The following is a 12681-nucleotide window of genomic DNA, read 5'->3' on the forward strand; positions in this document are numbered from 1 at the left end:
AGATAATGGCAACAGGAACAATCCAAATGAAACAAAAGGCTGAAGAAAGATGAGTATCAATCAGCTGTGGAGCAATATCAAGCAGTTTGAGCATGTAACTAGAGTCTCAGAAGGAAAGATGGGGTGTAAGTGGGTATCAGAAAAAATGTTTGAAGATATAATGATAGATTTTCCAAGTTTGGAAACTTAAACACTGACAGAGCAAGAAGTTCAGCATACCCCAAGTAGAAGAGACACCACACCAGAAAGTATAATAAAGTTACTGAAAACCAGTGGTAAAAAAAAAAAAAAAAGGTAATAAAAGCAGCCAAAGAAAAATAGTACATTATGTACTAGAGGAATATATAATATGTTTCTGACAGAAATATGTGTAGGCCAGAAGACAGTGAAGTTACATTTTTAAGATTCTGAAGGAAAGGGGTTCCTGGGTGGCTCAGTCAGTTAAGCGTTCGACTCTCGATTTCGGCTCGGGTCATGACCTCATGGTTTGTGGCTTTGAGCCCCACATTAGGCTCTGCACTGACAGTACAGATGCTGCTTGAGATTCTCTCTCTCCTTTTCTGTCTGCACCCCTGCCTCAAAAAATAAACTTAAAAGAATCTTAAGAAAAAGATACTGAAGGGAAAAGAAAACTTGTCAACTTACATTCTATACCCAGCAAATATATCTTTCAAAAACAAGGATGTACTTTTTTCAGACAAATTCTGAGAGAATGCATCATTAGCAGACCTGTATTATAAGAAATATTAAAGGATACTCTTCAGGCAGAGGGAAACTATGAGGTGGAAATTTGAATCTATACAGAGGAATGAAGAGCAGCGAAAATGTCCTCATTTTTGTATCTCTGTAAGACAGTTGACTAGTTAAAGCAGAAATAAGACAGTGTATTATAGGATTTAAAATATAAAATATGACAGTCATAGTACAAAGGGGGGGAAGTGAAAGTACATACTGATACAAGAATTTTACACAGTATGTGAAGTGGTATAGTGTTATGTGAGGATAGATTGTCATAAGTTAATGACCTATATTAAAAATCCTAGAGCAACCACTAAAAGCAAAAATAAAAAAGAGGTATAGTTAATAAGCAAATAATGAAGTTAAAATGGAATAAAAATAATCCAATGGAAGACAGGAAAAGAAGAAAAAAGATACAAAGAACAGATGCAGCAATATCAATAATCACATTAAATGTAAATGATCTAACCCAGCACGGCCAATAAAAATATAATGTGAGCCACAGATGTAATTTAAAAATTTTTTTAATGTGTATTTTTGAGAGAGAGAGAGAGAGAGCATGAGCAGAGGAGGGTAGAGAGAGAGACACACACAGAATTCGAAGCAGGATCCAGGCTCTGAGCTGTCAGCACAGAGCCCGACATGGAGCTCTGTCTCATAAATCATGAGATCATGACCTGAGCTGAAGTTGGATGCTTAACCAACTTAGCCACCCAGGCGCCCCTTAAATTTTCCAATAGTCACATTGAAAAAAGTAAAAAGAAACAGGTAAAATTAATTTTAATAATATATTTTACTTAACATGATGTATGCAAAATGTGTCATTTGGTGTGTAGTAAATATTAAAATATTATTAAAGAGAGATTTTTACCTCCCCTTCAAAATGTTGTACATGGGATGCCTGGGTGGCATCTGAGAGTGTCAGACTCTCAATTTTGGTGCAGGTCATGATCCCAGGGTTGTGGGATTGAGCCCCACATCAAGCTTTGCTCTGAGAGTGGAGCATCCTTAAGATTGTCTCTCCATTTGTCCCTCTCCCCTGCTCGCATGCAAGAGTGCTGTCTCTAAAAAAAAGCAGAACTGTTACAAGAAAAAAAACCATTTTGTCTTATTATTTATTTCAGATATCCTGTTTTTGCTTTTTTATTTACTTATTTTTTTTTTAGTAATCTCTACACCTAACATAGGGCTCAACTCCTGACCCTAAGATCAAGAGTTGTGTGCTCTTCCCACTGAGCCAACCAGGTGCCCCAAGAAACGCATTTTAAACGTGAAGATGCAGATAGGTTAAAAGTAAAAGGATGCAAGTACTAGTCAAGAGAAAGATGAAGTATAACTTTATTAATATCATATCAAATATATTTCAGAGCAAGGACTATTACCAGTGACAGACCTTTAGAAAGGAGTGAGTTCTTCAAGAGTACTTAACCTAGATATGTACACACCTAGTAACAGAGCTTCAAAATATATGAAGCAAAACTGTTAGAACTGAAAGGAGAAATACATAAATCTATAATTACCATTGGAGAGTTAAGCATCTCAACAATCAATAGAAGATGTAGAAAATCATTAAGGATATAAAAAGCCAGAGTAGGGGCACCTGGGTCGGTTGAGCATCTGACTCTTGGCTTCAGCTCAGGTTATGATCTTGCAGCTTTGTGGGTTCAAGGCCCACACTGGGCTCTGTGCTGGTAGCACAAAGCCTGCTTGGAATTCTCTCTCCCTCTCTCTCTGCCCCTCCCCTGCTCATGTTGTGTCTGTCTCTCTCAAAACAAATAAATAAACTTAAAAAAAAAACAAACCAGAATAGGTACCCAAATGCTTGTGAGCTGGAAATACTTCCTCCTCTATACAGGACTAAATATGTCCTATCCCATGTGGAGAGACAGGATGCTGCTGCATTTCTTGTCTCTTTATTTTCCCTCCAGGACCCTGTTTTTCCTATCATCGCTTACTAATAATTTTCATGGATGAATTGGGAAAATAGCAAGCAGACATGTCTTTTTAAAATTTTTATTTGCAAACCTTATTAGTTATTGTCAGTTATTTCCAAAGTGCAAAAGCATCAGACTCTTGGTATTCTGTATTTCTGACTTCTTCCCAGCTAGGGAAACACCATAAGGAAAAGACTCTTAGCATTTATGGGGAGTGAGGGAGTACAGGAGTATTAAGGTGGAATCTGTGGAGCAGACTGACGACACTGATGACAAAGCTAGCTAGCCAGGCAGATAATAACCTATTTTGTAAGTCTAATCTCTGAAAGGAAAGAAATGTTTTTCAGCTATTCTGCCTCACGATAGCCTCATGTGTAGAGAAGATAGTCTTATGTGATTGATAGTAGGGAAGTAAGAAGTAAGACTTAATAAGGGATATACTAAGATCATCTGACCTTTAATTGCAGAATCAGTATCTAAAATCAGAGCACATGACTCTGCCTAGCATTCTGACTTTCACAACAAAAGTGGAAATGGAGAATTAGTAGTGATCATAGCTTCCTGGTTGTTTCCAAGAAGCCGTTAAATTTAAGTGATGCTCAGTAAAGAGCAAAACGTTTAATGTAAAACATTAAGCCCAACTAGACAAGCCTAGCACAGGGGATAGGTTTTCCTTAGGGAATAACAACTGATTCCATAAGAAGGGGAAAGAAACTAGACAAAATGAGATAAATTAGTGAAGTGAATATGATGTGTCTACCATACAGTGTGTACTCTTACATGAAGAAAAGAGTGATCAGATTGGAAATTTTAGTGTTCCAACATGACTCACCAGTAGATTCCACATCATTATAGTTATCTCTTAAAAGTCTTTCTTAATAGAAGTAGTCCTTTTGATAAACCAGGGATTTATGCAGGGTCATAGGGAGAATAGTAATTGTAGTTATCACACTCCATAAAGATAGGTGTTGTCTGCCTTCGTCTAAAACTTTAGCAGAAATTCTAATAATTTATGACTTGAATTTGCAAGTGAGAAAAATCCTGGGTGCATGTTCACAGTGAGAGATGCAGTACACAGAGCTTACGTGAAGTCTACCTTCTGTATTAATCAGGTTAGATCTTAGGAGTGAATGACCTGACTCATAAGTGCTGCTGCTTGGCTAGTCTTTGTGGTTTGTGGTTGAAAGAGATAGATTTAATTTAGCCATTAGAACAGGGAGGTCAAGGTGAAAATGTAGAGAAGTAAAACAGGGAAAATGGCTCCCCCATCTTTCCCCCACCCTCCGAAACTTGCCTGGTCTCCTCTTAGGAGCACTGTTAAGCCCAGGACTTTCAGAACATTTTCTAAGCCAGTTAGAAAGGTTTAGTGTGTAAAATTGGGAAAGGTTAAAAATTAAGATATTATTGTTATTGAGATGTTTTACTTATAAATGGATGAGAAAACAATAGTTTGGCCGGTTTACTGGCCAAGAAGGAAGATACAAATAGCAATGGTCATTTATGTCATTGTGGTAACATACAGAAAAAGGATTGAGTCCTTAGTTTGAAAACACTGTAGGCTTTTCTTTTAAAAAACTATTCCAGCTTCAGCCTGGCAGCTCTTCAAATAAAATCACAAAGGAACAAGATACTATAAACAACAGTCCCACCCCGCAAAAAGCACTGCATAGACAAGCAGGCGCTCATGGCCAAGACTGTGAAAGCAGAAGGAGGGGCAGCCCCTTAGTCACTGGAGCTGCAGTAGGCATACAGCTAATTGTGGGCCCCAAAAAGAGTGAAAAGTGGACCCACACTGGCAGTTGTCCCCACATATTGGTATATTGGCAAGACAAACAGTAGCACAGGGCTGATTACTACTTCTAGCCCCTTATTTCAATGGGAATTCAAGATCTTCTGGAGCTAAGAGAGTCTTGTGTACAAAAAAGTTTTCACTATAGGAAGGGAGAGACCCTGGTCTTCACAAAACACAAGCAAATGCTCTATCACTGCTTCTCTTTCATCGTAAACACTGTGATCCCTTCTCTCATTTCTTCTTCCTTCATCTTCAGCCCTCCTCTGCGAGATGACACGTAGGATTCTTTTTGTTCTCTAACTCCTAGCTTGTTTTTGTTTTTTTTTTTGGTATGATTGTGTCTTGGTTGAACTATGGCAATTTTCCTCTTTTGAATGGAGTAATAGCTGAAAAACTGAGGAAACTTGGATCTCTCTTCTGCCTCCGATGTCAGATGATACATCCTCAGCCAATGGGAAGGAACATTGAGGCCACCAGACTCCCTCCTACTGGGGTACAGGGGAGATGAAAAAGAGCCCAGATCACTCCTTAGAGCTAATTAACCAGCTGATTTTGGAGGAGGCCATTTTCCTGGCAGTGGACAGAACTTGGTTGGGGGCAGAACTGAAGTGATGGGAGAGGGATTCTCAAAGGAATTAGACTAGAGATCTAATTAGACCTGATCATTAGGTCTCTGTTCTTCTTAAGCTGGGTTGGTCTTCAGCTTTATAGTCCACACTCTTATAATAAAAACATAAAAAACCTAACAGTCCAGACCGTGTAAGTCTAATTTCATTGGTTTCTAGAACTCCTTCCTCCTAGGAAAATCATGGGTAGCATGGTAACTCATTTATGTCATCCTTTTTTACTTCAGGGTAATGATGCCAAAGGTGATGTTCCTCTAATGGACACCTGAGGGAGATTCATCTCCATGGCTTTCATGTGCTTGGTCCTCCTTATCTCTGCCTGGTTCTTTCCACTCCCTGCTCGAGTCCTTATTGCCTATTAGAGTATATGACTTGTCTGCACCATGGAAGGTTTGGCTTACAGTGAATGGTAGATCATCAGCCTATTCATTTTACCCCTTGGATTAAAGAGTTTAGCCTTGTAACATGGCTAAGGCTATGGGATGAGTAGAATACCAGAGGAATCAATCCTTTCTTGCAGATTTTCTCTCACTAGGGAATGTAGTTTATAGCCTAGAAATCTGTGCCTGTTGGGCAGGTCTTCCTTCATTCCTGGCTGCCTTTCATGGGCCTAGAATCATCTTTAGCACCATTATCCTTGGGGGCAGAATTAGATTGAAAGCTTCAGTTTGAGAGATTTGTGATCCTAATTATGTTTTGATTCATTATCATTATTTAAAAGAACTGAGCTCCTATTATCTATTGGGCATGACACTAGACAGAGGATTAGCCACAATCCAAGTCCTCTGGACCTGCTGGCTCTGTTGCTTAGTCTTCAGAGATGCAAGCAGAACAGTGTCTTTCTTCAGCCCTGGTCTTCCCTCCCACCCCCACCCTCAGAGCTCTGCTTCAAGGCGAATGTGGTTTCCCTGCAACTACCTAGGCATCCTCTTCTATAGGCCCTTTCTCTAGTCTAGACCATGTTTTGGTATGTTCCTGGCAGTGTTCCCTGCTGCCTACCCAGTATGTAGTTGCCTACTGTTGGGCAGTAGCTCACTGCTCTGGCATTCTAGTGTGTAAATATTTGTCAAAGGACAGGGGCGTTTTCCCATTCCCCAAAAAGCATTCTGAAGAATGTGCCTGTTTTCTTAGTCATATTTCCAAGCTGTGGATCAGTTAGCCCATTCATTCCTTGCAGTTGACAGACACTGGCCTGGCCTTAGCTGGCCACGTAAAGTAAGTATGCAGCAACTTCCGGCACAGTAACTTTCAGGCTTTAGTACCAAGGAGTTTTTGACCTACAGGAACCATAGTGGACACAGTCAGTATTAGAGAATACATTGTTTCATTAACAGAAAGAATCATGTATCTTCCATAATAAGCATTTAAATTTATTTCACTCTAACTTGATATTGGAGGCATAAATAAAATCAACAAATTGAGAAAGCTAACTGTATAGACTCTGGAGGAGAACTTTACTCTTCATGTTTGTAACTGGAGTTTCAGGTCTCCTGTAATATAGGTTTTTATGCAACATCCATGTCTGCCTCTGTAAAGGTACAGTGCTGATGAGCTACTGTCAGTTTAGAGGTGTTTTACCCAGTACGGTTGATGGTTTATCCTGTCACTCAGTTCTACTTGACACCAAAGCAGTAAGATGGCTTATTAGGCTGAAAAGGCAGTCTTCAGCTATGAAACAGTTTTCTGTCTGTGCAGAATCAGGTGAACCACATGTAAGGATTGAACTTGTTGGTCTTAGCTTTACTGTACAAGACTGTGAGCTCAGGATTTATTTAAGTTGCTCACTCAGTCACTGTAGATTAAAGTAACTACTAATGTGTCTTATCAAACTGCTTAGGTCCTTCCTTTCATTTTCTCTTAAGTCTCGCCTTCTAGCACCCCTTCTTCCTCATTCTTGTTTTTTGACCTAATCCCCAGTCTTCTACAGATCTGACCAGCATGCACCCATATGGATCCTCAACCCCAAGTGTGTGTGTGTGTGTGTGTGTGTGTGTGTGTGTTCGTTCCCTTTTTCTGTTTTCACTGTTTACAAGCACCTCAAGCCTCCAGAATTTGATATAGGAGCATGAGGCTGTTGGGTGTTGAAGTCTTAATTGATTAGGGAACAATAATGTATGCTGTGCAATACAGTAACTGCCTCTCCTTCATACAATACAACTGTTTTGAAAGTACTGAATATCTATATTAATACATAAATGTCTTCCCACAGATCATCAATTTCTACATGAATATGTTGATGGAGCGAAGTAAAGAGAAGGGATTACCAAGTGTGCATGCATTTAATACCTTCTTTTTCACTAAGTTAAAAACGGCTGGTTATCAGGCAGTGAAACGTTGGACAAAGAAAGTGGATGTGTTTTCTGTTGATATTCTTTTGGTGCCCATTCACCTGGGAGTGCACTGGTGTCTTGCTGTGAGTACCTCTCCTTTAATCAAATTTAAAAGAAATCTACAGAATTATAGAATATACAGAGTAGTGAGTAGTAATTTTACATTTTCACTGGATAATTGTGAGAAAGAATAGTATTTAGTTGGCTGAAAATTGGATAAATCAATGAACTTCCTGTCAAGAGTGGGAGATACTTAGACTTTGAAGAAAGCTGTGGAATTTCCTTTTCTGGAAATATTTAAAAGGGAGTTGTAAGTCTAAACAACCTCAAGGCAAGGCATGGGGAGAATAAGTGACTTTTTATGATGCTGTCCACCTAGATTTTGTGACTATTGTTTTCTGCCTAATTATGATTTGCATGCTTGGTAATTTAATACTTTTTATGACCCTGAGAACATGAATACATTAGCTTAATATATTAATAAAAATAAAGTTATTTCACAATCTGTTTTGATTTACATTTTAAAAGCATAAAGCCAAAGAGAAATTCTCCACATAAAGAAAAAAAACCCAAATCTTTTGCTATCTTTCTCAAACTATGTGGAAATGATCTCATTCATTTTACAGTCTCTGAAGAGCATGTGTGTCTTCACTGTTGTCTCCGTTGTAGATGAAGAACCTACATACTAGAAAAAGATTTCAGGGCCATTAGTGAGGCCACCATAGTTCTATGTAAATAATCCCCTTCTTCTTTCCTCGCAGCTTAAGCATGATATAATGCAAAATATCAGTTAAGCTTGTTGTGATTTCAAAAGAAATCTGGCAAAAGGTTCCAAATTCCAGGGAAGGGAAAAGCTGAGAAACTACTTTTCTTCATTTTATAAACACACAGATTTTTTTATTCCCAGGTTGTGGACTTTCGAAAGAAGAATATTACCTATTATGACTCTATGGGTGGGATAAACAATGAAGCCTGCAGGATCCTCCTGTAAGTAGGGAGTTGAGGACAAAAGAGTTTGGTGTTGGGGCATATGTTGTGTTTTTCCAGCTTTTGAACTCAGTGCTTTGATACTTTCAATGGAGTGATTAATAAAGGAAATCTTCATATTAAGAATGGATATTTTATGTCTGAGTTAAGTAAAGTTTAATAGGAATATAATAGTACCCCAAATATATGGGACAGCTGTTGTCCCAGCGCACTAAAAATAACAAATGAGTCAATATATACATATAGATATAGAAACTACTTAGAAATCATCTAATACACCCTCCTAATTTTTCAGATGAAGAAACCAAGACCCACAGAGGTGACTTTGATATGCTCAGGTCCTCCTAGTTAGTAGCTTAACTGGGAACCAGAATGCAAATCTCTTTATATCCTTTATCTGTTTCTCTTTCCAAAATGCCTATTCCTCACTGTACCACTCTGGTGGCCAGGAGGAGGTAGGTTCCAGAATGTTGAACAGTTTACACTTAAGAAGAGTGCTGTGTATGAGGTATGCACTCATCAACTTGTGATTTGGATTGAATTTTCACACTGGAGAGTCAAAATTAAAAATAGTGAAAAAATGCCTTAATATTGCTAGACAAGCCTTCTTCCATGAGATTGAGTTCTAAAGGACCGTATAAACCAAGGAAAAGAATCAAAACCCATTCCTCAGGAGGAACAATAGGTAGAGGAAACCTGGGTGTCAGAGGCAGAGGTCATGTTTCTCTTGGGTTGCCAGGATGGGCATGAATTATGGGAGTTGCAGGGGAAGCGTATGAGTCCAAAGCTTCCCGGCCCAGCATTATATACTCTTTTCCTCAGAAGTACAGACAAAAACTCTTTTTAAGGATTGTTAGCCCCATTCTTAGGGTGGCAGCTGTCATCATTGTTCTACACAGCTCATCTCATTCTCTCTCAATGCCTTTAGCCAATACCTAAAGCAAGAAAGCATTGACAAGAAAAGGAAAGAGTTTGACACCAATGGCTGGCAGCTCTTCAGCAAGAAAAGCCAGGTACATTTCACCTTGATGAAGTAGAAATCCTTGGAAGGAAAGGGTTTTACTGCTTGATTCCCAGGGACCTTTTATCTTAGTGTCTAGCCTGACTTCAGCTTGATTGGGTAAGCTCTGTCTGTGGGAAAACTGGTAATGTGTTTCTTATGCAGAACTAGGTTTTCTAAATGCCCAGCTAGTTTGCTGAGCTTTTCACTCTTGTGGGAAATGTTTGCTGATTGTTTGGCCCTTGTGGGAGGAACTAGTCTTTACATCCTTTTACATCCTTGGGTGTCATAGAAGTCTAAGGTAGTCTCCTGTGTTATTAATATGAAGATTAATATTAATATGGAGACCTGACTGAGATACTGTATTTTTTTCTATGAGCCTCTGTTGTTCTGGGTGGTGGACTTAGGGTCATCTCTTCAAAATTCAGGGAAACCTGTAATATTTATATTCTTTGGTTCTTATTTATAATCTAATAAGAAGGAAAGAAGCTTGGAACAATGTCACCTTTTAATTTTTGACCTTTCAGGAAATTCCACAGCAGATGAATGGAAGTGACTGTGGCATGTTTGCCTGCAAATATGCTGACTGCATTACCAAAGACAGACCAATCAACTTCACACAGGTGAGCTCTGAGCCTTCAGAAAGGAGCCCTGTGACCACCCTGTCTCCAGGCTGCTCGATAGATGTATTTTCATCCACTTGCTCTACTTAGGGGGATCTGACTATGGCTCATAACACTGGTGGTTACTGCCTGTACCATAGAAAAAGAAGGATAGTGATAGGCCACATCCTAGGTTACCTTATATCACATATTGTAGTCAAGGAATCCTGGTCATTAGCAGATTCTTCTCTCCCCCACCACCTACCTCAAATCCTATAGAAAACCGAGAACTGTGACTAGAGCAAGTTTTCTTTCTTTTCTCATTTGGTTAGCAGTCAGGTTTTAGAACAGGCTACACCTTGAACTCCTAGTGTATTTTTCATGCTGCCCTCCTCCCCTGCCCTCACCTGATGCAGCTAATTATTCTTCTCTTAGTTTGTGATTGCTTATTTCTATCCATGTGGTCCTTCAGAGACCAAAGTGGATTGAGACTGGAGATTAGGGTTTACTCTATGTCCTCCACTTTAAATTAATGGTTTTACCAGACTCTTCCACCATAGCCCTTGAGTGGAACTGACTCTTAACAGTTCCTATAACTCTTCCCTTAAAAAGTGAGTTTTTGATTTTCAGGCCTTAGACTCCTATCCTCTTCAAAGTTCAACATAGAGGACTTGATAGACCTCATTCTCACAATTCTTAGAGAAGTTTGGGTATCACCTGGGGACTTCTGGCAATGCCCAGTAAAATTTGTAAGGCTGCAATAATGGAAAATAGCAGTAGAGATAGCAGTAGAAAACAATGGAAAAAAATTAAATGTAATCAAGAATTGAGCCATTTGAAAGACCAAAAATGCAACTGAAGGTCTTTTAGTTGTAAACCTTGAGAAGGAAAGAAAGGAGTATTGGGTCTGGGTAAAAACAATGAAAAAAATTAAGTGTATCTCTGTGTCCCTACAGCAACACATGCCATATTTCCGGAAGCGGATGGTCTGGGAGATTCTCCACCGAAAGCTCTTATGAAGACTGTCTCAGTTAGCCGACATTGACCTTGCGGGGGACCAGCTCTTTGTTGTCTATAGCCAGAGACCTTGGAGACAGCTGCTCCCAACCCTCTGTTCTTGTAAAGCCCTTGATCCTGGACCAGGCCCTGGCGAGATGCATTCACAAGCACATCTGCCTTTCCTTTTGTATCTCAGATACTATTTTTGCAAAGAAACTTTGGTGCTGTGAAAGGGGTGAGGGACATCCCTAAGCTGAAAAGAGAGACTGCTTTTCACTTCTTCAGTTCTGCCATCTTGTTTTCAAAGGGCTCCAGCCTCCCTCAGTCCCTAATTTGGGGGCTGAGAGAAGCTTGGACAGATTCTTGGTTTCATATAAACTCTTGTTAGGCCTTACTAAGAGGTAGGAAAGGGCATGGGCAAAAAGGTAGGGATGAAAACCACCAGCATATACACGCACACATGCATACACACAGGATTTTCAAGATGTGTTGTCAGGAAAGTGACTATAAACTGGACTTTGGGTCACATGCATAAGTCCCTCCTCCAGGATTTTCCCTATTTATATGCCTCTTTGTGAAATCCGTCTGCTTCTGTACAAGGCTATTTTATCATCTGTAGCTTTCTCCCATCCTGAGGCACAGCACATGAGCCCTGGGTGGGCCCCAAAGTCCGGGCAGTCCTTTCCTTAAAGCAGGGGTTTGCATGTGCTCACAACACATGATATGGGGAAGACCCACCCAGGGAGCGGTTTAGTGGAGCAACAAAGGCACCACTTCTACTGCCGCCTACTTCTGACCAAGAAGAAGGACCTCAGTCTTTAGCATAAAATTCCAGCATTGGATGAATGCAGGTCTAGTTTGGTCTGTGGCTAGTTAGTTTAAATATGTTTCTAACCACAGAGAATTTAATATATATATATATATATTTCACAGGGATACATGTTTTTTTCAAAGGCTGAATGTGTTCACCACTTTAGCCTGTAGATTTACTTCATTTTCCAAATTTAGCTCTAGCACGCACAGATCCCAGCCAGTGTGTAGGGTGTTTGTGGACTTCCTAACAATATTTTGAGGCCTGAATGAACTTTGACTTAGGGGTAGAGGTTACAGAGGGAGGCAAGATTTTCAACTGGAAAACGGGTGGAATTTGGACTGATCAACTTGAGACTAAAACACCGCTATTCCTTTTCTTCCTTCTAGCATCTCTCCCACCCTCCGAGCGCTCCTCAGGCTAGATAGTGAAATGATCCAATGCCAGTGTCATTTTGTACTTCAGTTCCAAAATAGGAACGTTTTATACTTTTTTCTGTATTGTAATAGGTAGTTTTGTATGAAATATTTTCTCTTTTTCCCTTGTTACCCCGTCCCTTCCAACATTGTGCTTTCTCTCTGGGCTTATTTGAAAATTTTACTCTGTTTTATACCAAGCTTGTTTAGTACATTTTTCTATGTTTTACCACAGGTTACAATTTGAAAAGAAAACTATTTTTTTTAAATATTCCATTGTTAACTGAATGTTACTGTTTCCACTCCAGCAACTAGATGTCCTACCTTTTTCATTAACTGCCTGCCTTTTTGGGGAAGACCACCTTTTCTTTCCTTCTTTACTTTTCTTTTCTCTTTTCTTTTCTTTTTTTTTTTTCTTTTTTCTCTTTTCTCTCCTCTCCTCTCCT

General features: G+C 39.5%; 1 protein-coding gene across 2 annotated transcripts in view; it reads left to right on the forward strand.

Moving 5' to 3' along the window:
• SENP1 (SUMO specific peptidase 1) overlaps positions 1 to 12617 on the forward strand; it is a 50882-nt gene extending 38265 nt beyond the window's left edge. For both annotated transcript variants that reach the window (XM_039243118.1, XM_039243119.1), the window contains 5 exons: positions 7300 to 7503; positions 8328 to 8407; positions 9336 to 9420; positions 9935 to 10030; positions 10966 to 12617. In XM_039243118.1, the coding sequence (XP_039099049.1) occupies positions 7300 to 7503; positions 8328 to 8407; positions 9336 to 9420; positions 9935 to 10030; positions 10966 to 11028 (528 nt within the window). In that variant the 3' untranslated portion in view covers positions 11029 to 12617. The remainder of the gene's footprint in view (positions 1 to 7299; positions 7504 to 8327; positions 8408 to 9335; positions 9421 to 9934; positions 10031 to 10965) is intronic.
• The last annotated feature ends 64 nt before the right edge of the window (positions 12618 to 12681 follow it).

This window comes from Hyaena hyaena, unplaced genomic scaffold, assembly GCF_003009895.1.
Source record: "Hyaena hyaena isolate Hyena2069 unplaced genomic scaffold, ASM300989v1 scaffold_221, whole genome shotgun sequence".
Lineage (NCBI taxonomy): Eukaryota > Metazoa > Chordata > Mammalia > Carnivora > Hyaenidae > Hyaena > Hyaena hyaena.